At 56.4% G+C, this 26,095-nt stretch overlaps 1 protein-coding gene across 1 annotated transcript; it reads left to right on the forward strand.

Annotated features, from left to right (window-relative positions):
* Nucleotides 1-247: 247 nt before the first annotated feature.
* Nucleotides 248-25,347, forward strand: CABS01_05328 (uncharacterized protein; the record flags this gene model as incomplete). The annotated part of the gene is made up of 4 exons (XM_060538698.1): nt 248-6,983; nt 7,050-14,281; nt 14,351-23,701; nt 23,857-25,347. 4 exons carry the CDS (start codon nt 248-250, stop codon nt 25,345-25,347), a joined length of 24,810 nt encoding a protein of 8,269 aa, XP_060405870.1.
* Nucleotides 25,348-26,095: the final 748 nt, after the last annotated feature.

Below are 26,095 nucleotides of genomic sequence, written 5' to 3' on the forward strand. Positions count from 1 at the left end.
GGGAACACCCCCGGGATATAGCTTCACGGCCTGTCCCGCTTCGTCCAGTCGCTTATTCCTCAAAAAACAAAACAATAACATCGCCAGATTATTGTCTGCGCACTTCAAAGCACAGAGCCTCATCTTTAATTCACCACACCACCACACAATTCGACACCCCACGCCGTCGAACATTTCCATCAAATCGCGCCCGAACCACGAAAGAGCGACAGATGCGCACGACAGCTTTCGATACGCCTTCGCGACCATGATGCGAGATCCGCGTCGCCGGAGCCCAGAGAGCTCTCGGCGGCGAAGAAGAGACCGCCGTGATTCTCGCGAGCAACTCGCCAGCGCTGCCGACGAGAGCGTCGTATCGAGTATTCCTGGTCCATCATCTCGGGCCCCAACACAGCAGCAGCCTTTGCCGTCCGTCTATTCGCCGTCGCAATCGCAATACCCCCAATCCTATACCGAATCTCAGAGATACCCCGAAACCGAGAGATATGCCGCCCCTTCTGAGAGATATCCCGATTCTCAGAGATATGGCGAGCCCCAACGATACCCCCAACCCGACCAGTACCAACATCACCAACACCACCAGCCGCAACAACAGTATCCCCCTTCCGAGGCCTTCGTTCAGCCTCTAGGCTATGGCGAACCCGAACGACATGCCCAACCCCAGCCATACCAAGGAAACCATCAGTCCGAGAGGATGCGCCCGCGAGGCGGCTCCAGTTCTTCCTCGTCCTCCTCCACCTCCTCCTCCATGCTCAACATCTCAGCAAAGAGCCCCAAGTTTGGCGGCATCTTTAATACTTTCTTCAGAGCCCCCTCGGAGCAGCGCAAACGTCGCAGGAGGAAGAAGCAAAAGGCCCGCATTCTCTCCTTTGGCAATTCCTCCTCTTCGTCCGTCAATTCTGACATGGCTTACGGTCGCGGCTACATTGACCGCGACAAGAGTCAGCTTACGAGCCCCAGGCCACAGGGATACGCGAGTCCCTCGTTGTACCGCGCTGAACCGACTGACGCCCACCAACAACAACCGCGGCCCCCGATGCCTCGTGATAAGACCGACGAAGAAATTCTCGAGATTGGACGCCAACTGCAAGACATTGCGCGCAGGCAGAATGAGCATGACCTCAAGTCTGCTTCCAAGTCACGGGCGTCCCAGCTGGCCGGTACCGCAGCTGGTGCCGCAGCCGCAGCCGCCGCCTTCAGCCATTTCCGTAGTAAGAGTAAGAGCGACACCAAGACCAGAGGATCTGGCACTTCTAAACCTAATGAAAACGCTTCCTCCTCGGACGATGATTGGGAATCGGCGTCTGAAGATGAGTCTACTACTACGGATGATTCCGACAACGGCCTGGCGTATGGCTCTTCCATCAAGCCGTCCAAGTCGGCAAGAATTTCAAACGAGCCTCCGGAGCAGATCAAGCCACCCTCGCGGAGGAGTACCATTGTGGACCCACGCCTCTTCGGTCCCGTAAACTCTCTTCGCGGCGCCGTAAAAAGCCCATGCGGCTTTGGCGAAGAAGACCCCCGGTCCGCTGGCTCTTCCCGGCGCCACCACGAAGAGACGGTAGCGCAGGTCGAATCGCCCAAGACTGGGAAACAACCGATGCAGCGTATATACCCCGTGCCGACCTCAGACCCGGACAAGTTTGACTACGACCGTAGCTCTGTAACCTCATCCCGCCAGGATGTCCCTCAGCGTGCCCGGCCCGACCCAGTCCCCATCCAGCAGCCTATTCCCATTGTCCCTCTCCCGTCCAAGGTGTACGATGCAGAAAGATTCGAGGAGGAGGAGCGCCGGAACTCTAAGCAACCCCGTCAGCCGCCCAAGGGAAGAAGCGCTGCTGAGAATGCCATCGCTGGCGTAAGCATTGCCGCTGCGGCTATGGGTGTTACCATGGCTGCTAAACGTAGGGACTCGGGCGAGTATATGGAACGACGAGATGACCGTCGAAGTGAGGTACGGGACCATCATCGGAATGACTTCCGCGATTCCTGGCAAAGCCGTCGTATAGAGGAAGAGCCCGAACGCCCAGTACCAATTGAGCTGGAAGACCGCGATCCTCGTGATCAGAACGACCCCCGCCGGCCCCATAGACGCAACAACGTTGAGATCATCGACGACAGAGACAAGCGTCGGGCTGGCCGTTCTGATCCCGCCTATGAGGCCTTGAAGAAGCCCGACGTCGAGACTGACCCTCGCCCGGAGGTGTACAAGCTGCCCCAGGGTGACGAGATTCGAGTTGAGTACGACCCAAAAGATGACCACCGGCCACGTGAGGAACCAAAGGAACCTCGCAGGGATGACCGTAAGCCGGTGGTGGTCGTGGATGAACGCCGGGATGTGAAGCGGGTAGAGAAGCCGACTGAGGCGCCCCGAGAGAAACATGGGGTGGAGCATCCCGAGGCCCCCAATGCACAAGCCCCTATTGACCCTTTCCAGTTCCAGGTCGCTGATGATGCGTTCCAAACGCCAAAGTACGCCACCCCGAAGAGGCCACTGACTCCCCAGGTCGTGACCGTCGACCGCGAACCCAACTTTGACGATTCTCCGCCGAGGAAGCCCGACTACTCCGAATCCCGAATGAGCCGCAAAGACTCCTTTGAACTCGAGAAGCGTCTGGAGCAGTATCAGCAAGGAGCACGAGACCGTTCCCGGACCCCTGAGCCGCGCCGCCGGAGAGATTCCCTTCAGGAGGAACAGCATGCTGCAAAGTCCATCTACGATGAGGCCAAGCACGCTACCGTGCCTATAGCCGCGGCCGCCATTGCTTCTGCCATCGCCGTCGAAGAGGAGAGATCACGCAAGCATCGCAACGATCATGTGACCGAGGATGGCTCTCGCGACAGATCCCGAACTACCAAGGACGCCGTACAGGAAGAGGCCGATCGGTACTACCGTGAGACTGTCATCGCCCGCAAGATCGCCAAGGACGAGATCCGCTCGCGCAGTGCGTCTCCCCATGATGAGTCTGTCGTCGGCAAGTGGCAGGACCACGATGAGGGCCCTGACATCGTTACCATCGTAACACCGCCCGAGATGGATCATCCTCACGACAAGAGCCCGTACGACGCCCCCAACGCCGATGTTCGCATTGATCATGTCATCATTCCCGACGAGCTTTCTCGCTTCCGTCTGCCTCACCGTCAACTCGATCCTGGCGCACAGCCAATCTTCCAGTCTCGCGATCCTTCTGCTGAGCGTGAGCGACCTCTGCTGAACCTCGTCTTACCCACACCCGTTGTTACCCCGCGCCACACGCCCGCCCCTGAGAAGCAAGCGCAGGAACAACCCTCCAGTAGAAGTCAAGAGCCTGTTCAACCACGATCCGTTACTTCAGCTGAGCCACCTTCTTCTGCGACCGCGCCTGCCACAGAAATCGTTTTTGGACCCAGAGGCGAGGTTGTGGAAAGGCCGACAACGCCCACAGCCAAGTCAGTCACTTGGGGCGAGAATGAGACCAAGAGCTTCCAGATCGAGAGCCCAGAGCCTCCAATCAAGGAGCTGTCCAGCACCTCTAGTAAGTCTAAGAAGAAGAAAAAGAAACTGGGCAAGAGTTCACCGTGGGGCATCATTGCTGCAGGCGTTGCCGGTGGAGCTGCAGCGGCTGCAGTCTCTGAAGCCTCTGAAGCCCCCAAGATGCGCGATCCTTTCGAGAGCAAGCCCGAAGAGGACAGGGAGCGACACAGTCCCCCAGAGTCACCAAAGTCCCGCAGCGTTGAGCCTATATCACCCATCATCGAAGCTGCCCCATCTAAGCTCACCACGTCGTTCGAAGATGACGCAGACTTGCCTCCCGCCCCAGGCCCCAAGCCTTCTAGCCCTCAGACGTCTAGGATGCCTGGCGCCTTTGCAGATGATCTAGAATTTGCCTCTGTGTTGGCGGCTGGTCTTCAAGACACTGGGTTTGATCCCAACATTGTCATCGACAACCCCACCTACATGCGTCGCGACAGCCCACCAGGACAAAGTGAGCCGGCCGTTTACCAGCAGCCGTTTGCCGAGACTGTCACCGACCTGGGCATCTATGGTCCCGATCATACCCATGATGGGCCCACTGCAGGCGACCGCGGCTTTGTCATTGGCGAGGTGCCAGAAACACCAGTCACAGAGAAGGACATGCACAACGGCCACGCGACCGACTCTCCTCGTGAAAAAGAACGTCGTGACAAGGGCAAGGCTAAGGAGGTGCCATTCATCGAGCCGGAGCCGCCAGTTGAAGAGACTGAACCGTCGAGGAAGCTGAGCAAGAAGGAGAAGCGCAAGCAAAAGGCATCAAAAAGGCAAAGTCTCGACAACGTGCTACCTGAAGAGACGTATGGTGCCCCCGAACCAAGATCACAGCCCGAACCTGCTCCTTCGTCTGCACCGGCCCCTGTCTACGAAAGACCACACGGCTATGATGACGTTCCCGAAGCCACGTCACGACCTGAGCCTAATCCATTTGCTCCGATGGATCATGCATACGCCAGACCTCACAGTTACCACGATGTCGCCGAAGCTGCACCACACCCTGCACACGCTCCATACTCGCAAGCAATGCCCGCCTACGCTAGACCTCACAGTTACTATGGCGAGCCTACAACGGCTTACCGAGACCAACCTGCTCCCTACGCAGAGACAGGTCCTTCTTATGAGAGGCCAAGCAGCTATTACGACACCCCTCAAAGCCCGGAAACCGTTGTGGCGCTTGGCCCGAAGACTCGTGGATTTCAAGACGCACCCACCTGGGATTTGCCCACTTCTTCTCTGACAACACACCCTCATGACGAGACTCCCGTCTCTAGAGCGGCGGAGTCCGAAGCTGCCCTAACAGACCCTGAAGCCTCCACATCGGCGAAAACAAGAAAGAAGGACAAAAAGAAGAAGAGTCGTGGCTCGAGATCTGAAATCATTGTCACATATGACGATGATGAGCCAGAAACCCAAGAGCCATCTTCTTACAACGAGCCGAGCACGTCCCGCGAGAAACTGCCCGAGAGGGATTCATACCGCTCTACCGAACCCCAAGAGGCCGGCGACGACGCATGGGATGAGCCTGCGAAGAAGAAGAAGTCCAAGAAATCCAAGCAGAGCTCAGACGAATGGACAGACGTCGACAAACAGAGCGATTACACCGCGACCCCAACCGTCGAACGAAGCAGCACTCGCGACGATCTTGAAGACTGGGACGACCTCCCGGCCAAGTCTCAGCGGGACCGTTCCAAGTTCGAAGAGCGAGATGTGAGCTCTGTAGTATCTGACCCATCGAGCAGGCGAGACAAGTCCGAGCGCCGTTCCAAGAGTAGCCGGATTGACGACCGCGACGTGAGCTCAGTTGTCTCTGATCCTGCGAGCCGCCGCGACAAGTCAGATCGTCGATGCCGAAGCAGCCGATACGAGGACGCAGACACCAGTTCGGTGGTCTCTGACCCCTCAAGCCGGCGTGAAAAATCCGATCGCCGGTCCCGCAGCAGTCGCTTCGATGATAGGGATGCTAGTTCAGTTGTGTCCGATCCCGCCACACGGAGCGAAAAGTCAGAACGTCGTTCCAAGAGTCGCCGTGAGGACGATCGAGACGCAGCTTCCGTAACCTCTGACCGTTCGTCTCGTCGTGAGAAGTCTGACCGACACTCGAATGGAACTCGCTACGACGACGATGCCAAGTCGGTGGTGTCGGAAAGCTCCGAACGTAAGAGACGCAGCCGAGACGACAAGAAGAGTCCCAAGGAAGATGAGAAACGCAGTAGCGGCTTCTTTAACAACCTGTTTGGAAACAGAAGCAGCAAGGATGTTTCCAGCAAGGACGAGAAGTCGTCTTTTTTAGATAATGCCGGCACCCTTGGCGCGGGTGCCGGCTTGGCGAGCGCCGTGGCAGCTTTGGGCTCCATGATGTCCCGCTCCAACGCCACCGAACCGCAGTTGGAAGAGTCGTCAGATGCTCTTCGAGATCGCGAGAGATCCGCCAGTCCCCCGCGAGACCTAGACATCGTCGACCCTGAGATCGTGCCGCGGACTATTAGACCTGCCATCGACCCTCAGTACGGAGATTTCCTCCCCCTGCCACCCAGCCCAATGCCGCCCAGCACTCCTGGCTCTCCCACCCAGACAGACTTGGATGAACTTCCTGCCCTGCCCGACAGCCGGCCGGAGACGCCACCGGAGGAGCGGAGGCGTCAGCACGAGACCAAGACGCCAAAGACACACGCCCGCAAGCGTAGCAACATGGAGACACCGACCAGAAGCCCAAGTCAGACAGCCGTACCCTTCAAGCTGCGACTGGGGCAGAGGTCGACACCTTCGTCTCCAGGTACCTTCGGAGTCTCGCCTGTCACCTCGCCAGCGGTGCCGACGTTCCCCGAGACCACACACATCACCCCTCCTCATCCCGCTTCCCTGTCCAGGCGCCCCTCGAGGCCCATCTCGTGGGAGAACAGTCGCGAGATCAAGCCCCTCTACCTGCTTGAACAGGCTCGTCAGGAATCCGCAGCTCAGTCAATGGAGCCACCCATTGATTTCCCAGAGCTGCCTCCAAGCGAGCCGTCATCGCGGGAATCTCCTGCACCAGAATTCACCCTGCGTGATGAGGATGTGAATTACTTCCATCAGCTTCAGGCATCGCCCTTTGAGCCTGACCTTCGTCTTGACACGGATATGTCGCGCTATCCTGAACAAACAACGCGCCGTTTCAGCTCGCAGGAAACCACTCCGAAGGCAGAGCACGCAGTCCAGCATGCCGGTGCCATGTTTGATGCGGCATCACCTGGCCTTCCCCCGTCTGCAGATACCGCCAGGGGGTTGGACTTGTCAGAGCATGAGCTAGAGAAGCTGCCCGCACTTCCTGCTAGCCCTATGACATCCCCGGCAACGGCCATTGCCAGTCCTACTCACCGTTCGAACATTCCGGAGTTCAAGTCAGGGCAGTTACCTGCTCTACCCGACAGCCCCGTGACACACGCAACTGAGATGCCCGAACCGGAACAAGTCGAGACGACGTCCAAAGAAAGAAGTTCGTATCTCCTACACATGACGCCCCCATCAATCATCAAAAATCTAATGGATCGTGACACACCAGACACACCATCAAGCCCTACACTGAACCGATCGCGCGATGTTGCCGCCAATTTGACTGAGATTGACCATGACGGCCACTCCCGCGATGATGCTATTGGCGCTCTGCTGGGAGGTGCCGCGGCTGGTCTGGGAGCTGCGTATCTCGTAGACCGTCTCAAGTCTCACGACAAGTCAACAGAGATTGGTCGAGACGGAAAGACTTTGGATGCTCCCGAACCAGCGGAATTACCCGTAATCGAAGGCAGGATGTCCAAGAAAGACAAGAAAAAGAAGAAGAAGGGCAAGGGCGCGTCAGTCGATGGCATTGCCCTCCCTTCTGATGGGCCTACTTCTTCTGCTCTTACGCCAGATGTCGAAGAAGCGTTGGTGTCAGCGGAGCACCTCGCAATTGACTCCACCGACAAGGACTTCTTGCCATCAATCGATCAGACTCGCGCCATGCCAACCGAGGAGCCAGTTCACGCCTCAACTAGCAACACTATTGACGTTGCGCCAGTCGACAGATCTGTGGGGCCCTTGGCCGAGATTCCCTCAGTCGCTGTCTCCTCGAACGATGAGATTAATTTGGATGTTTTGCCACCGCTTCCTGCTGCGTCTGCCGACGAGCATGCGCTTCTCTCAGCCGATTTTGGTCCCTCAATTGATCGCGCCGATGACCCGCTGCTTTCAACTCAAGATACTCCGCCTGTGGAGCCCACTGTCCAGGCACCCCATGCAGTCGAGGACCTTCCAGCTGTGCTTGATGGCAGGCATCACGCCGGCAAATCTGTCGCGGAGGACGTACCTGTGGATCGCAGTGCTCTGGTCGAAGATGTCGCTCCCGAAACCGTTACATCTGAGCCTTTGCTCGAGGACGACGCGTCTGACAAGAAGCTCTCCAAGAAGGAGAGAAAAAAGCAACTCAAGATCAAGAAGGCTTGGGAGCAGGCTCAGGCCGAGATGCAGGAGCTTGAACGATCTGCCGAGCCGCCTGAGCAGAACAGCAAAGCTGCCTCCGAAGCAGACACAACGCCGCAGCCCGCCCTCGCGCCTGTGTTTGAACAGACCGCGGAGACAACTGAAGCCGAGCGAGCCGCGGGTATCCCGCTACCCGAAGTCTCGGATGAGGTGTTCGAAGCTCCCCTGGAGTCCCTAGCTGACGTTCAGCCCACGCCCAAGCCGGAGATTGCTATCGAAACAAAGGCACCGTCCACTTTCCTACCCGCTATTGAACAAGCGGCGGCTATCCCTCTCCCTGATGCCTCAGACGAAGCCTTTGATACTCCTCTTGACTCCTTGGCCTCTATCGAGCACCAGCCTGACACCGCTCTCGACGCGAAGGCCCTGCCGACTTCTTTGCCAATCCTTGAACATGCTGCGGAGACCCGCGAGATCGAGCAAGCTTCAGCTGAACCGCTCTCTGAGAAGGTTGAAGACATGTCTCTGTCGAGTATCAAGGAGGTGCCTGAAGAACCGGCCAAGGTCGAGGAGCAAGTCAAGATCGAGGAGGTGCCCAAAAGTGAAGAGGATCTCTTTGCTGGCTTGAGCAAGAAGCAGAAAAAAAAGAAGATGGCAGCAATGGCAGCTGCTACTGCCGCGGCCGCGGCTGCCGCTAGCGTAACCAACGAAGCTGACTCTTCTGAAGCCAAGGAACCCCTCGTCTCCTCAAGTCCCCTTCCGGAAGCCGTCTCGGAGCCGCCAATTGATGCTGAGAAGGCAACGAAGATCACCACGGAAGCGGAAACAGCTGCAAGTGTTCCTCTTCCTGAGATCTCGAAACCCGTCCCAGAGACCTCTCCCGAGACTAGAGAGTCTCTTGGACCAGACAATACCCCCAAGGAGAAGGAGTCTTCCGATGTCGAGCTTGCCATTGCTGTTCCACTACCTGAGAATGTCGCTGAGTCACTCGAACCGGAGGTTGAGCAGGCTCAGCCCGAACAGCAGACTGAGGTCGACGTGGACCCGTTTGCTGGCCTGAGTAACAAGCAGAAGAAGAAAAAGAAGGCTGAGATGAAGGCTGCAGCCGAAGCCGCTGAGGCTGCAGCCGTCGCCGCCGCCGCAGTTCCGCCTCTTGAGCATGCCAAAGAGTCGCTCGAACCGGAGACGTCTCTCAAGCCAGTCGATGCCCCAAAGGAGAAGGAGTCTCCTGATGCCGAGCTCGCTGCTGCCATTCCACTACCTGAGCATGTCGACGACTTGCTTGAACCAGAGGTTGAACAGGCCAAGCCCGAAGAAAAGCAAGAGCATGTCAAGGAGCTGCTTGACCCCGAATTCGGACAAGCCAAACCTGAAGAGCAGCCCGAGGTTGGGGTGGACCCCTTTGCTGGCTTGAGCAACAAGCAGAAGAAGAAAAAGAAAGCCGAGATGAAGGCGGCCGCCGAGGCTGCTGAGGCTGCCGCCGCTATTGCCGCCACCAAAGCAGCCGAGGCTACTGCTGTTGACGCCGCCACTGTTCCACTTCCTGAGCATGTGGACGAATCACTAGAATTGGAGGCTGAACATCCGAAGACCGAAGAGCGACCAAATGTCGAGTACAAACCAGTGGTCGAGGAGAAGCCAGTGACCATGGAGAAGTCAGCGATCGAGGAGAAGCCGATGGAGGAGGTGGATCCCTTTGCTGGCCTCAGCAACAAACAGAAGAAAAAGAAGATGGCCGAGATGAAGGCGGCCGCAGAGGCCGCAGAGGCTGTTGCCACTAATGCCACCTCCGAAGTTGCCGCCGCCGCCGTTCCAATTCCTGACGAGCATGTCAACGAATCATTTGAATTGGAGGCTGGACGGCCCAAACCTGGGGAGCAGCTCGAGGTCGAGGAGAAACCCGTGGTCGAGGAGAAGCCAATGGATGATGTGGACCCCTTCGCCGGCCTCAGCAATAAACAGAAGAAAAAGAAGAAGGCCGAGATGAAGGCGGCCGCTGATGCTGCTGAACCCGCTGAGGTCAGCAGAGAAGTGGAAGTCGAACAGCCTACCGCCGCATCACCGGCGCAACCCATCGAAGAGAGCAATCTAGTCACCGAAGCAACTGCTACTCCTGAAACCAGCATCTCTCAAGCTAAGGAGGCCATTGAGCTTGACCAGCCTGCAACCACTTCTCTCGCAGACATCGAGGAGAAGAAGCCTGAAACAGAGTTGGAGCAGCTCAAGGCAGAGGAGGATCCGCTTGCAGGTTTGAGCAAGAAGCAGAGGAAGAAGAAACTGGCTGAGATGGCTGCTGCTGCTGAGGCTGCCGCTCAAGCTAGCGCTGGTCAAGCCAGCGAGACTCTGAAGGCGTCAGAAGTCCTTCCCGAGCCTTCTCTGGCACCCTCTGTCAATGTTCAGGAGGCCAAGGACACGGATGAAGCTGAACAGCTACCGGCACTTCCCGTCACGGAGGAGCCGGTTCCCGCCCCCGCCCTAGATGCGGTCCAAGAACCATTGCCTGATGTCAACAATTCCAAGGAGGAAGTCGAGACTGACTTGCCTGCTTCACCTCTGGTTCCTGACACTAAGAAGGGTAAAAAGAAGAAGAAGAGCAAGAAATCTTTGGATGCGACAAACGAAACTCTTCTATCTACTTCAGCCCTCGAGCCCTCAACTATTTCTTCTCAACAAGACACTCCTACATTGGACATCGAAGCAAGGTCGCTTGGCACCACCAATGATGTTACATCCTTGCAACAAGAGTCCGCCCCTGAGGCGCCAGAAGCCAAGTCCGCTGAAATCCAGCAAAGCCTCCCTGACCAGCGACTCGATATCCGCGGCCCCCAAGAAAAGCTCGACACACCATCGGAATCACTGCCGCCCCTCTCCGAATCTAACGACAAGTCACTCGGCCCATCTGACAGCTTGGCTGAGCAGCAGGTTGCAACTGTTGACCAAGACGTCAAGCCTGCCGACACCGACGTGGCGGCTGTTGACGAGACTCAGCCTGTACCTCTAGCACCAGAAGAAAGCCTGGCCACGCTTGAAGACGACCCCTGGCAGCTAGACGAGGACCCATGGCAACAGCAACCTTCAGTCTTTGGCCAAGAAGACATTTCTGCTTCAAAGAGCGACGAGGTTTCGCAGCCACCGGCCGCTGATCAAATCATCGATGACACCCCGGTTGAACCGCTTGAGGCAGAGGTCCCAGCTGAAGCCGAGTCTACTTCCATGTCCAAGAAGCAGAAGAAGAAGCTGAAGAAGTCCAAGAAGGACCAGACCGCCGAAGCTTTGAACGAACCTGAAGCAAAGCCTTCTTCCACCGAAACAGATGCAAGCACACAACCTTCTTCTGCGGAAGTGGACTTGGTACCGACCGATAACGACACTTCTCTAGCTGTCTCCGCAGAACCTGCTGTCGAGAACGCAATAGTCGACGCGCCCGTCGCAAAAGCATTGGAGGAGACGTCCGTCTTACCCGATACTGAACCAGATGCTACCACCATTCCTCTGCCTGAGGATGATACCGACTTCGTTGAGCAGATCCCCCGACAAACTGTTGCCGAAGTGGATGTTGCAGCAGTGCCTCTTCCCGAAGACGCTGCCGAGAAGACCGATGTATCTGAACCAGCTCCGACTGAGAAGGATGCAGCTGCAATCCCCCTTCCGGAGGATATTACCGAGAAAGCCTCCATTCTTGCCCCTGAAACTTCTGACAATGTGCCAGCCATTGTTGACAACGCGATGGCAACTTCTGAGCCTAGTCTCACGGAGCCGCCACCGGCTGAGCCCATTCAGCCTGATGCATCTGGCAAGAAAAAGAAAAAGAAGAAGAAGGGCAAGGGTGCTTCGCTGTCGCAGCTGGATGACGTGATGTCGTCTGAGTCGACTCCCCTCCAGTCCCCAGGCGTTCAGACTCCTACCACTGAAGCTCCTACCAACAAGGCTCCCATCAATGAGCCTGCTGCTACCGATGCCCTTATTGGCGAAGGTCCCGTCATCGACACCCCGGCGTTCGATGCTTGGGGAATCGAGAGCCCTGCTCCGGAGTACTTTGCTAAAGCTTCTGCCATTGATACTCCCTCTGTCGAGACTCCTTCCGTCGAGACTCCTGCCGTTGAGACCCCTGCCGTTGAGACTCCTGCCGTTGAGACTTCTATCGAGACTCCGGCTGCTGAGACTCCGGTCGTTGAGACTCCGGTTGTTGAGACCCCGGAGGTTGAGACTTCGACAGCGGCGACAGAAGCGCCCGTATCGAATGTCTCAACTACAGACGCACTGGCTGAAGACCCGTCCAGCCAGAAAACCGTCACCGATACCGACGCTTCTGAAGCCATTCCTGTGGACGCACGTCACCCAGAAGACACCAACCTTCAGACGGCCCCAGTCACGGCGGACACTCTCGAGGCCCCTACACCTTCTTCGCCTTCTACTGAGCAACAGCAAGATTCAGCTCCGGCCGAGGAGACTTCTAAGTCACTTAAAAAGTCGAAGAAACAGAAGAAGAAGGACAAGAAAGCACCCGAAGATAATGTCCAGGTGCCAAGCATCAACGAAGAGCTCCCTGCCGAACCCGCAAAGGGTACTTCATCCAATGCAACGATCGATGAGAAGTCCTCTGCGACTGACGCGCAGAAAGCCGATCAATCGCAGGAAATTGATATCAAGGCGACAGATTTCGCTGTAGAGGAGGCAACTCAAGTGGAACCTCAAACGCCAACAATGACCGAAAGCCAGGATGAGGCTTTCCTCACACCTCCGCAAGGGCCTGCGACTCCCATCAGCCCAGACGAGGTTTTCGAGAATGCTTCCCAGGAGCCGACACTTGTTGACAGCCAAGTTGACTCGCTTGAGTTCAAACCGCAAGAAACCTTCGCCGAGGACCAGCAGGATCGTGGTCCGGAGTCTCCAATTGAACCCGAAGCAGCATCATCCAAGAAGAGCAAGAAGAAGGCCAAGAAGGCTGCTGCAGCCGCTGCTGCAGCCGCCGCTGCCGCCATAACATTGGAGCCGGCCGTTGAGGACGCTACCAAGGATTCGGACAAGAAGGATACTAAGGACGAGACGGTCACGGACGAGTCAATCACAGACAAGACGGTCACAGACGTTGAAAACTCGAACACGACCATTTCAGACAAGATTGGGGAGATGGAGCAATCATCGCAAGAACCCACCGCGAGCGGAGAATTCGCTACGGACAGCAAGATTTCAGAGGAGGCAGACCCAGGACCAACTGTTACCAAAAAGGGAAAGAAGAAGAAGAAGGGCAAGAAGTCTTCCACCCTGGACCCGGAGAGTACCCTCGAAAACTCGGCAGATGTAGCGAATACAAGAGAACAGTCCGCTTATTTGACCTCTCCATCGGGAGAGCCTAGCAGTGACGAAATCCCCTTCCCGCAAGCAGACACGCCGACAGAGGCTGAGTGGCCGACTGCTACAACTGCGGGCAAGAAGAAGAGGAAATCCGTGACCTGGGCACCTGAACTGGAGTCTTTCTCGACCTTTGTTGAACCTAAGCCTGAAATGCCTCATGAAGGCGACGGTGGCTTGGAGACGACAAGCAACATCGAACGCGACTCCATATCTGAGGTATCTTCCACTGTCGAGCCAAGCTCGGCTCAGGATGCGTCAAGGGCAGGGGAGTTGCCCGAAGCAGGCAGTCCAGGCGATGTTCCGACCTCGCAAGGTTTAGACGAGGATGTCGACCAACAAACAGCCACAGTTGTGGCGGAGAAGGATCTCGGCTCTGATGGCCAAGCACAGATGCACCCTGCAGGCGAGCCCAGTGAGGAGGCCCTGCCCACACTGCAAGACACAATCGCGACCCCCATTGATGATGTTCCGTCATCTCCTGGGCTGAACACAAGCACGCGGGGAGTTGCAGGCGAGCCAATGGATTCTCTGACCCGGGAGCCTTCAACGCCTGCCTTTTCCAGTGAAGGCGGCGCTGAAGTGGCCAACGAGAAGGGCGGTGAGACATTAGAGCGGGAGCACGAGGTAGACGCGGAGCAGGTGGCTAGGGCCCAGGCTGGTGCAACATCGGACCCCGAAGCTGCGGGCCGCCCTGACACCATTGACGAACCATCAGCGGGATCCAACGCTCAAACGGGAGAGGTCGGCAGCCAGGACCCCGGCCTGCATGCGGGTGTGGAGCCGATTGACGACAAATCACTGGAGAACACGCAAAACAGGCGGATAGCGGATGACCAAGCCGTGGGACCGGCCCTCACCGACTCGGCCCTGGAGCTTCTGGAGGCTGGAGACCCACTTCGACCCCCGGTCACAGCCTTGGCGAACCAAGACACAAACACGGCGATCCCCCAACCTCTAGGACAGGGCACACAGGAGGGACAGGTACCCAGTCAGACATCATTGGAGGTTGGCAAAAAATCTGACGCGGGGATTACTGACTCTACTGCCGAGACCGAGACCCTTCTGCAAGACGTTCAACAACTAGACAAAATTTCAGACGTCGAAAAGAAGGAAGAAGAAAAGAAGGACCAGAGAGACGAATTCGATTCTCTCGCCGCCAATGTTGGATTCCCGGGTCAGTCAGGTCTATCGGAATCTTTGGGTCAACCGATCTTGCCGGAGCCGCAAATAGAGCCGCTTTCGGAGACTCTTCCCGGCCTTGAACCAACAGGGGACCCGAGTACCACTCACGACCCCGAACAGACCGAAACACAAGTCGGTCAGGAAGACGACGTTGGTTCTGAGCCCTCAAGCTCGAGCAAGATGTCCAAGAAGGAAAAGAAGAGCAGCAAGAAGAAGACCAAGGCTGCAACATCTGAACCAATTCCTCAGGATGATGTCCAAAATCTCAAGTCACCGATTGTGGAAGATGGAGCCCCGGCTGTCAGGGCCGTTGACGAATCAGTCCAAGCACCGGAGCAGGCGGGGCCGAATGTCACGGACGCCCCGGAAGCAACCGCCGTAAGAGAAGCAATCGAGGCTGGCGAGGATGAATGGGCAATTCAACCAGCTGGCAAGAAGAGTAAAAAAGACAAAAAGAAAAAGGCTGCAGCTCAGGCATCTGCTGCAGTGGAAGAGCAGAGCACTGAGCCTTCGCCTGCGCCTGAAACGCGCGAGATTCCCACCGAGCCTGAAGCGCCTTTACAGTCTTCAGTAGACCAAGCCTCCAAGGGTAATGATGCTGGCGACCACAGGTCAACAGAGGAGTCTGCGGACACCCTGGAGAGCGCAGAGCCCAAGCAAAGTGAAGAGGTTCGGGCCCCGGCGGAAAGCACATCAGACGAAGTTCAAAGTTCACCACAGCCAACGACAAATGATGAGCTGCCGGCCGAACCAGCAGAGGCCGACATCAATGACTTTGAGCCGACGAAGAAGAGCAAGAAGGACAAGAAAAAGAAGAAGAAGCAGCAAAGTCTTTCATTGGACGATAGCCAGGAACTCCCTCAGCTGGAGACTCCGCTAGAGGAATCTTCCTCTGCTTCACCTGACAACGCCCCTTTGCTTGGCGACGCAGCACAAATGCCATCTGAAGATGTGCAAGCTTCATCAGAGCCAGAGTCCAAAGGCCCGCTAAAGGCCGGTGCTCAGGACCTCTCGACTTCGAAGTCTGAGGAAGAACCACCGGCCCAGGACTCACCAGCAACTTTGCAGCCTACCAACCTGGAAGCAGGAGCCTCCTCTGCCCCTGTGGCTGGAGTATCCGAAGTCAAGCAGGAACTGCCATCAGAGCCTTCCGGCCAGACTGATCCTTCTCCAGCAACGCTCGAGACACCTGCAGATAACACCACTCCACTTGCAGAGGAAGAGTTCCCAGCTGTCACCAAGAAGTCCAAGAAGGATAAGAAGAAGAAGAAGAGTCTTGCTTCCGACACCCAAGATGAGCCGCCAGCCACGCCGGAAGCGCAGCTCGTGGCAAAGGAGATTGACCTATTAGAAGCACCGCAGAATTCTGAGCCACTAACAATGCCTGCCGTCACGCCGGCCGCAGAGGAGCCAAACCCCCAAGCCGTGGAGGAGGTGGCTACTCCACCAGAGGCAGCGGCGAACACCGAGTCACCAGCCGTTGTATCGGAGGATCCGATCCCTGAGAACCAAACGCCGACTACTGTGGAGGAAGAGCTTACCACCTCGAAGAAATCGAAGAAGGACAAGAAGAAGAGCAAGGACACCGCGCAAGATATTCTGGAGGACTCTCCTGCTCCAGAGGCAGAAAGCACGCCGGAATCGATACCCGCATCACAGGTGGAGGAAGCTCGCGAAGAAGCCGTCGTTCCTGGTGACGAAGCGATCGCCCAACCGAAGGAACCCGCGGAAGAGCCCATCGTCACGACTGAGCTTCCCGAGCAGCAAGAGGAAGAACCTGTCAAAGTAGAGCCTGAGCAAGAGAAGGGTATCGAAGAGACGGCGCCTCTGGAATCGGAGCAGCCTAAGGTCGAGGAGGATCCCTTCAAAGGCATGAGCAACAAACAGAAGAAGAAGAAGAAAGCAGAGATGGCCGCTACCGCTGCCGCCCTGGCCGTTGCTCAGGAACCCACGCCTGCCGCCGAGGAACAAACCGCCGACTCCACGCCTGCTACTCTTGAGACCCCACCAGAGGCGCGGCCTACTGAGGAAACCGCTGCCGAGGAACCTTCTGCGCCAGAACCGCAAACTGCAGATGAAGTCAAGAGTGTGCCAGAGGTTACGCCGGAGTTGATGAAGTCTGAAGAGGATCCATTCAAGGGTATGAATAAGAAGCAAAAGAAGAAGAAGATGGCCGAGATGAAGGCGGCCGCTGAAGCCGCTGAGGCTGCCGCCACTGTCGAAGCTGTCGAGGTCGAGAAGCCCACGGAAGACGAAGCTGCCGCTGAGAAGCTTGTCGAGTCGCACCCCACAGAGGACTTGGTCGCTGAGAAAACCTCCACCGAGGAGGAGCTTATTGGGGAGGAGCCTGCCGTTGAGAAGCCTTCCGATGAGAAGTCTGCCGATGAGATCCCCATCGAGACACATTCCACAGACGACGCGTCCGGACTGGAAACTACCACCGAGGACAAGACGCCTGTCGAAGAGATGACTTCTGACAAGACTACGATCGAGACGCCGACCAAGGAGCAGTCCGCCGTGGAGCCCGAACGCGCGGCGGAACCAGAACTTGTGTCAGAGGCAGTATCAGAGCCAGCCAAGGCAGACGAAGACCCTTTCAAGGGTATGAACAAGAAACAAAAGAAGAAGAAGATGGCCGAGATAGCTGCCGCCGCCAAGGCTGCCGAAGCTGCTGCCGCTGGTGAGGCTGTCTCGGAGGCCCAACAAGTACCTACTGAGCCTGCTCCAGCCAAGCTCATCGACGAGGAGCCTATTGTTGAGGAGTCTGCTGCCAAGGAGACTGCAGCTGAGTCGAAGTCCGTGCCCGAACCGGAGCTCGAGCAGCCTCAAGTCGAAGAGGACCCTTTCGCTGGCCTGAGCAAAAAGGAAAAGAAGAAGAAATTGGCTGCAATGGCCGCTGCTGAGGCCGAAGAGAAGGCAGTTGAGCAGATGGTTGGTGAGGACAAGGTTGCCGATAAGATACCTGCAGATGTCGCTCTCGAAGAGACTCCTGCTGAAGCCCCGACTGCCGAGGAGTCGACTCTTGCCGACAAACCTACCGACGAGAAGGCTGTTGAAGATGCGCCCGTTGCAGAGGTGCCCCAGGTCGAGGCTCAGGTCGAGGAGGACCCCTTCAAGGGCATGAACAAGAAGCAGAAAAAGAAGAAGATGGCTGAGATGGCCGCTGGTGCAGAGTTGGCTGCAGCCACTGCAGTTTCAGAGCTTGCCACTACAAAAGCTCCACAAGTCCCTGTAGAGAAGCCCGAGGAGGTGGCAGCTGAGAGCAAGATCGTCGAAGAGACTCCTGCAGAGGCAGCTGCCGAAGAGAAGCCCATCGACAAGTCCGAGCCGGCATCACCCATCGTCGAGGAGGACCCTTTCAAGGGCATGAACAAGAAACAGAAGAAGAAGAAGATGGCCGAAATGGCAGCAGCTGCTACTGCTGCAGCCGCCGCCGGGGTCATCGCAGCTGAAGTCGAGGATATCCACCACGACAAGGCTGCAGACGACGAGGCAGACATCTCATCCGAGCAGCCACCCGCACCTGAAGTAGAGACTGCCGCGACGTCTGAGGATGCTCCTAGGGATGCTAGTCCTGAGCTTCTTGAGGTGAAGGAGGCGTCAGAAAAGCCTGAGAGCCAGGTCGATACTTCCGCAATTCCGGATGTCAATGTCGATGACGACTTCCCGATGATCGAGAAGAAGACGAAGAAAGACAAGAAGAAGAAGGGCAAGGCCTTAGAAACCCTTGAGCCTGAATATGGCCCTTCGCCTGGTATTGCCGCCCAATCAAGCGAACCTGTCGCAGAGCCTTCTATCGAGGCTATTGCTGAGAGCGTCCCGGAGCCTCCGCTGAGCGATCCTACTCTATCCACCGAGGACACACTTGCCGCAGTAGAGGAGCCTTCTTCGTCAATGCCAAGTGCCACAATCGACCAGTCTGCCGATCAGTCGATGCATCTCGAGAGCCCCAAAGCACCTATCGAGGAGCCTGCCAAAGAGGCCATCGAAACGGTGGCAACAGACAAGCCTCACCTAGATGCCGATGTTGCTGCTGCCGCCGAGGAGTCTTCTAAATATGTGGAGGATGATTTCTCCCCGAAGCTGTCTAAGAAGGATAAGAAAAAGAAGAAGAAGGGCAAGCTTCAGGACGACTCGGATCCCCCCTCTGAAACGGCAACACCCACCGTCTTGGAGCCTTCAGACCACCTTGATGTATCTACTCCTGATGTTCAAGAAGCACCGGCTGCCGCTAGCACCGATGTTCCGGCACCTGACTCAACCGAATCGACCAAAGAAACTTCGGTGGACATCTCGGAACCCCAGGTAGATGCCGTCACTGTAGACGTCAGAGAGACGGCGAAGGTGGAAAGCGAGCCCCCTTCTGTTACCAATGAGGCCGAGGAGGTGCACGTGGCCAATGCCGAGTTGCCGACCATTGATACGGATGCTACTTCAGCCTTAGTTGGAGACTACTCCGCTGAGATTCCCGCTGTGGCCCCCGTCGAGACCCCTGTTGAGACTTCTGCCGAGATTCCAAACATCGACGACGAACCTCCAGCCTTCCAGAAGAAGTCAAAGAAGGACAAGAAAAAGAAGAAGGGCAAGACTCAAGACGACATTGAGATCACATCGGGAGCTGCCACTCCAGCTAATGCACTCGAAGCTGAGAGGCATCAAATACAGTCGCCCGATATCTCTGTCGAGCCAGTCAAGACTCCTACAGATGCCAACTTCCCCGAGGCTGAGCCAATTTCCACCCCAATTCAAGAGGTGGAGGACCGTTCCGTGGCGGAAATCCTCGCGCTAGCGCCCTCGGCTGAACCGAAGACTGTCATCGATCAAGATTCCATCGCTAAGGACTCCCAACTTCCAATCGACGCACCAGTTGAGGAAGAATGGCCCGAGGACGCGCCCGTCAAGAAATCTAAGGACAAGAAGAAAAAGAAGAAGTCCATGGTCGAGCAGGATTTGGATCTTGCATCTGGAACCGAGACACCGATGGAGACCACCGTTGAAGACAACGAAAAGGAAGTAGCACATGTTGATGATGCTATGACTACCGACACGCCCCTGACCTCCGATAGCAAGATGGCCTCAGATGTCCCGCTTGATAAGGCCTCAGTGGAAGCGTCACTTGAGGCTGACTCTACACAAGCATCAGCTCCAGAGGTAGCACAGCCTTCGCCATCGCAGGATATCTCACAAGAACAGCTGGCGGCAGACATACAACAACCTTCTCCTGCGCTCTTGGCCGAGAACCAGCCTGAGCCATCAGCTTCTGTGAAATCAATCGAGCTTGAGCCCGAGAAGACTGCCGAAGAGACAGCGGCTGCTGAGGAGCCTTCAGAGTTCACAGTCAACAAGTCTAAGAAAGACAAGAAGAAGAAGAAGAAGTCTACATTGACCGAGCTTGAAACCCCTACTCCAATTGCCGAGGAACAAGTAGCCACCTTGGAAAACACTGCCACCGATCCCATCGAAAAGCCACACACCGCAGGATCCATCTTGGAGAGCTCGGCCGTCGAGCCTGTGGAGGGAACGGCCCTGCCTGCTGAGGGGTCAGCCTCAGTGATTCCGGAGACTGAGCCCGCAACTGCCCACTCCCAGGATGCTCAGCCAAGACAGGTTGCAGAGTCCGACGTGCCAACGACCACTCTGGACCCTGAATCCAAGCCAAAAGGACTGGACGGCCAGTTTGATACTGCCCCTTCGACTGAGCAAGAATCCATTGCTCCCATCGCAGTTGAGAATTTGCCCGAGGGTGCTTCTGATCAAGTCCGTTCAGTCGAAAATTCCAACGTCGTGGCCGAGCCAGAGGCCGCAGCTCCTGCTGATCTTGACGATTTCATGCCTGCGAAGAAGAGCAAAAAGGACAAGAAAAAGAAGAAGCGACAGAGCCTGGCATTCGACGACGTCGAACCCGAGTCGCCCCTGGCTTCTGGCACGGCAACACCTAAGCTTGAGTCGACGGAGCAGCAAGAAACCGAGCGAGCTTTCCATCAACAGCCTCTTCTAGCGGAAGATATCTCGAGACACGAGGACCATGCTTCGAGCGACAAGTCGGCCTTCACGAAGGATGATCTCGCAACAGACAGATCCCTCGAATCCACTTCAGTGCCTCAACCCCTCCCCACTCTTGACGCCTCAGCTGGCCCCCAAATAATGGACGCCATGACACCTGAACGCCGAGAAGATCTCAACCAAGTTCAGACAATCTCCGAAGACACGCTGGCTACTGAATCTACGCCGCAGCAGGTTGTCGGTGACGAGACGATCTCAGTTGACCAGGTGGATGAAGTCTTGCCTAGCGCTCCAATGGATGTGTCTGACCAGGACGATAAGCGCCCCGTAGAGGCAACGAGCGCACCAGATGTCCGTGAAAGTGCCCTCACGGAGGAACCTCAAGAGACCTTTGTCGTCAAGAAGTCTAAGAAAGACAAGAAAAAGCGCGCCAGCCAGGTGCAGTTTGAGGAGCCGGCCTCGCCCATCCTCGAGACCACCGAAGCTTCTGAGCAAGCCACCTTCGCCGAGCCAGGGCCTGAGGACATCTCTCGGGGGATCGTTCAGGGGCCCGAAGTCATCGACCTTGCACCGCAAGAACCCATTGCGGAGGAGTTCGTCTCCAAGAAGTCTAAGAAGGACAAGAAGAAGGCCAAGAGACTTTCCTTTGCGGATGAGCCAGAAACGATCGTTGAGGAGCAGGCCAGCGCCCCAGTCTTACCTCAAGGCGGCTCCGCCGCACTGGAGACGTCAAAGAACCTCCCGGTCACCGCTGCTGAGACGGATGTTGCGAAGGGCTCTATTTCATTGAAAGACCCAGGTCATCAGACAGCGGCTATGCTCGAACCAGAATTAATGACTGAACCTGTCGCTGCTGGTGATGATGAATGGGACATTCCCGCCACCAAGAAGTCGAAGAAGAACAAAAAGAGCAAGAAGCAGTCAATCTCACTGGATCGCTCTCCCATCAGCGCCAACTTACAGCCGGAACAAGAAACGATTGTGCCTGGACCTAGCCGAACTGAAGATACGAAAGACACGGTTGAGTATTTCGACAGTGCACCTCGCGAAATCACTCGAAGCCCTTCAGCGCCACCGCCTCCAGAAACCGCATCAGCCCTCGAATCACCTGCAGGCATAGTTCCCGAGCCTGTTGGTGTCATTACCACGTCTCCTACTTCGAATAAGTCAGTAGACATCGATCTCACTCCCGCACAGGAGACCAGCAACGTCATTCATGAACTGCCCTTCGATCAGTCAAACAAACGCAAGAAGATGAAGACGAGAGAGTTGTCCGACACTCTCCTCCCCGAGCCGATTGTCAGCTCTAGAGATGTTGCTGCTGCGTACTTTGATGACCGCGAGACACCAGCAGCGGGCATCAGCAAGATTGAGGATGAGCTCCCTACCCCGGAAGCTGATACACCCCTTGGAAAAAATATTCCTGGGCACAGCGCGGGCAAAGATGAGCCTCTTCGGGAACCAGAGCCAGCTGCATCCCTTGACATCGCCGCTTCGTACATGGAGCACAAGTATGACCACAAGCCGGATGAATCTGTCCAGCCAATCACACCAGAGAAGAAGGCATCCGAGTCATCAGGCATCGGCGCCGCAGTCGGGGCAGCAGCAATGGCTGCCGGTGCGGCAGTCCTTGCTAGCAAATCGAGCAGCGGTAAGAAGAAGAAGGGAAAGAAGTCAAAGTACGAGGACAAGCGCGCAGCACAAGAGGAAGACATGTTTGATGATCCTTCTCTCTGGGAAGGTGCCGATAGGAAACATGTCAGCGAGATTGCAAGCAAAGAGGTGGAAGACTTTTGGGGCGGCGGCGAGAATATGGCCGATGACCAGCTACCTGGGCAGTCAACACGTACAAGCATGATGGCGGACGACGTTTTCGGTCCCTCGCTTCAGCAACAGGAGGGCGTCCCCATTGAAGCACAGGAGACTATTGTCTATGAACAAGAGCCCAACGCGTCTCCAGTATCTCAAGGCTTGGTAGAGGACGTATCAAAAGGAAGGTCACAGGAGGAGGAACAGGCTAAGGATGTTCTGAGTCTCACAGCACCGCTCAAGGAGAAGGCTCAAGACGACAACATTGAGAGCCCGATTCTTGGCAGAGAAATCGGAACGGAGCAAGCGAGCGAGCCTGCCAACATCACGACACAACAACGCTCACTGAACCGGGGTACCAGGTCTCCCATGACAAACACCATGGTTAGCGATATGGATGAAGCAGTCGATCGTGGGTTCGAGGCTGAGGCTCGTCGCGATCTATTCGTTGGACGTTCACCAAACAGCCCTGAGCGGACCTTTGAGATGGGCGGTTTCCGGAGTCCGGTGCCGAGCATCTTGCCGCCCGTTCAGGAGGAAGGTCACGATGGAAGCGATATCGAACCTCGATTACTGTACAGGCCTGCTTCTCGCACAACCACAGGCTCACCTGACCCAACACGAGACAGCGGCTTTGTACCCAGCTCGCCTCACCCTCTCAGAAGGGGAGGGTTCGATAATGAGGAGCAACGAGACAGCGGAGTTCATCTTCGGGATTGGCAGGAACAAAGATCACCAGGCCGCGATGGACAACGGACTCCAGAGTTGAGGTTTCACAAAAGCGAAAGACGACGATCTAGAGATCTGGAGAGAGTCAAGTCGCCGGAGAAGACCTCACTGATCGAAGGAGAGGCTCGCGATCACCCACTTTCCAGAACACCCGTATTGCGAGAGCCTGCAGGAAGGGAGCTGACTCCAGAGCCGCAGAAGCACAAACGGGGCATCAGCCCAGAGCTTGAGATGCGAAGAAACAAGTACCAGGACCTGGCGTCGGCTGCCTTGGCTGGTGCAGCAATCAGCAGCACAGTCTCGTCACCACGCAGCACTCCGCCACCAGGTAATCGCAGCGTTTCCGACAGGGTCGCACGGCTGCAGTCTCCAGCACCTACAGAGCCTATAGCGCGCAGGTCCATGTCCAACAGCAGCCTGTCACGGCACAGGCGGGCCACTGGGGCGCTAACGCCAGAACCGCTCAAGTTCCGGCCTGAGAGCCCAGGCATCCAACGGTCAGGCACCGCCACCCCGCCTCTTCGCCGGGTCGACAGGCGTGTAAGCGGAGACTTGCGATCCATCAGCCAACGAAGTCAGCTTGACCTCAACAAGGACCCCAAGGACCCGACCAGCTCCTCAAACACCCCCGTCGCCAACGAAGGTCGTGTCCGTACCAAGGACATGGCCGACGTCTTCGTAAGTCACGCACATTTTTTATTCAATTATTTCTCTCTATCTGCTTTATTGCCTCACCGTGCGATTCCCAGGTGGTGTTTGTTTTTAGCTGGAAGCGCTTGTGACAGCATCGCTAGCCACCGTCACGACGAACTTTGACTGACCTTCAATCGTAGGATGGATTCGGTGAAGGCCGCATCGGCTCTCCCCGATCGCCTACCCGTCCACACAGCATGCGACGTCGCCAGAGCATGCAAGTCCTCGAGCTCGAGTCCCGCGTCGAACAATTGATGGCGGAGAACCGCATGCTCACAGACGCCCGATCCCAGACCGATACCCACAACAGCAACAGAGCCTCTGGCATCCTGGCAGAGCGCGATGCCGAAATCGACGTTCTCAGGCAATCACTTGAGTTTCTACAAAAGGAGGTTGCCCGATTGACGGAGGTCAACGAGGGCCTGAACAGCGCCAATACCCAGCTTGCTGCCCAACACAATGAGCGTTACCGGTCATTGGAGACCCAGCACTCTGATGCCTCCAGGCAATTAGAGCAAGCGCGCACCGAGCATAACCACTTCCAGGAGTCACTGCTCCAAAAGGATGCCGAGATTGGCCGCCTACGCTCTGAGCTCGATGCGGCCAAGGACAAGATCCGACAGATGCAGCGCCAGATCCTGGCATCCAAGGGCGCTGACAGCGACTTCCTCAATGTCAAGGATGTCGACCACTTTGACCACAGATGTCAGCAGCTCTGCTCTCACGTACAGCAGTGGGTTCTGCGCTTCTCGAAGTTCTCTGACATGCGCGCCTGCCGCAAGACAAACGAGATCAATGACGAAAAGGTCATTGACCGTCTCGACAACGCCATCCTCGATGGCACCGATGTGGACACTTACCTCGGCGACCGTGTCAGGCGCCGAGATGTGTTCATGTCCATGACGATGAACATGATTTGGGAGTTTGTGTTCACTCGCTACCTCTTTGGCATGGACCGCGAGCAGCGACAAAAGCTCAAGTCGCTGGAAAAGCTGCTTACCGAGGTCGGCCCTCCTCCGGCCGTCCGACAATGGCGTGCCGTCACCCTGACGCTGCTCTCTAAGCGCCCCAGCTTCAAGCACCAGCGCGACCTCGACACCGAGGCCGTCGTCCAAGCCATCTTCCAAACGCTGTCCAGGGTCCTCCCTCCCCCTTCCAACCTGGAGGACCAGATTCAATCACAGCTGCGCCGTGTGATGCGGGAGGCCGTCGACCTCTCCATCGAGATGCGCACCCAGCGCGCCGAGTACATGATGCTCCCGCCGCTGCAACCAGAGTACGACGCCGACGGCGAGCTCGCCGAGACTGTCACGTTCAACGCGGCGCTCATGAACGAGCGCAGCGCGGACAAGTCTGCTACCAACGAGGCTCTCGAGGCTCAGGGCGCCGTTGTGCGTATCGTCTTGTTCCCGCTCGTCGTCAAGAAGGGCGACGACGGCGGTAACAATGACGACGAGATTGTTGTGTGTCCTGCCCAGGTGCTGGTGGCTCGGCCCAAGGGCAAGTCCGTTAGGCTATTTACGCCCGGGAGCGACGCTGGCGGTGCGTCGCTTGGCGGGCAGACGGCGGCCACGCACAGCGATCTCAGCATGGGAACTTTCTTGCCCGATCAAGCCTCCAACTTGCGGTAAAGGAGCTTGCCCTGGCGATGGATACCATGCCTGTGTGTGAAAGAGAAGAGAGAAAGAGTAACATACGAAGGGAAAAGATGGGTGTGATATAGATGTAATGGAACGGATGGAGGTCCCGGAGAACGGGTTGTGGGACAGTACATTATATGGGACGATTAAGTACATTGGTTTCAAGGGAAACGGGGATACCAAGCAAACAAGAACAAACCCAAGATTACGACGTTTACGAAATATTCTCATTTTGTTCTGGCACATCGGGAGAGGGGACAGAACGGGACGGACGGGCAGGGAAGGGAAGGCTAAAAGAATGGCTTGTGTTGTTTTTTTCATTTTGGCAGAGTGCACGACGATACCTCTTGGGTTACTATTATTTCATACTTCGTATTATTTGATTTCAGTCAATCGAAAAAAAGATCCCGTTGCAGTTTGTGCTGTATCAGTCGTTCCCTTTTTGCCCCAACGAGTAGGTGCAAATTATCGAGTTCCAATGTCAAGTAAACTGTCCTGGTTCAAAGAGATTTTGGCTCGTGTAAGAGATTACTTCTATTACGCACAACCTCATGCAAACACGTCACCGATATCATCCCCCAACTAAACTCCCTCCAGGCATTTCAGTCGTTCATGATGAACCGTTAGTACATCCCCCATTGCTAGTCCTCCTCTATTAACACTCGTGACCAAGGGGTGTCTTCCCATTCGTGAAACTTTTCTCCCTCTGTGGAAGACTTCGCCCCCATCAAACTCCGCA

Source organism: Colletotrichum abscissum (genome assembly GCF_030869225.1).
Source record: "Colletotrichum abscissum strain IMI 504890 chromosome Unknown Scaffold_10.1, whole genome shotgun sequence".
NCBI lineage: Eukaryota > Fungi > Ascomycota > Sordariomycetes > Glomerellales > Glomerellaceae > Colletotrichum > Colletotrichum abscissum.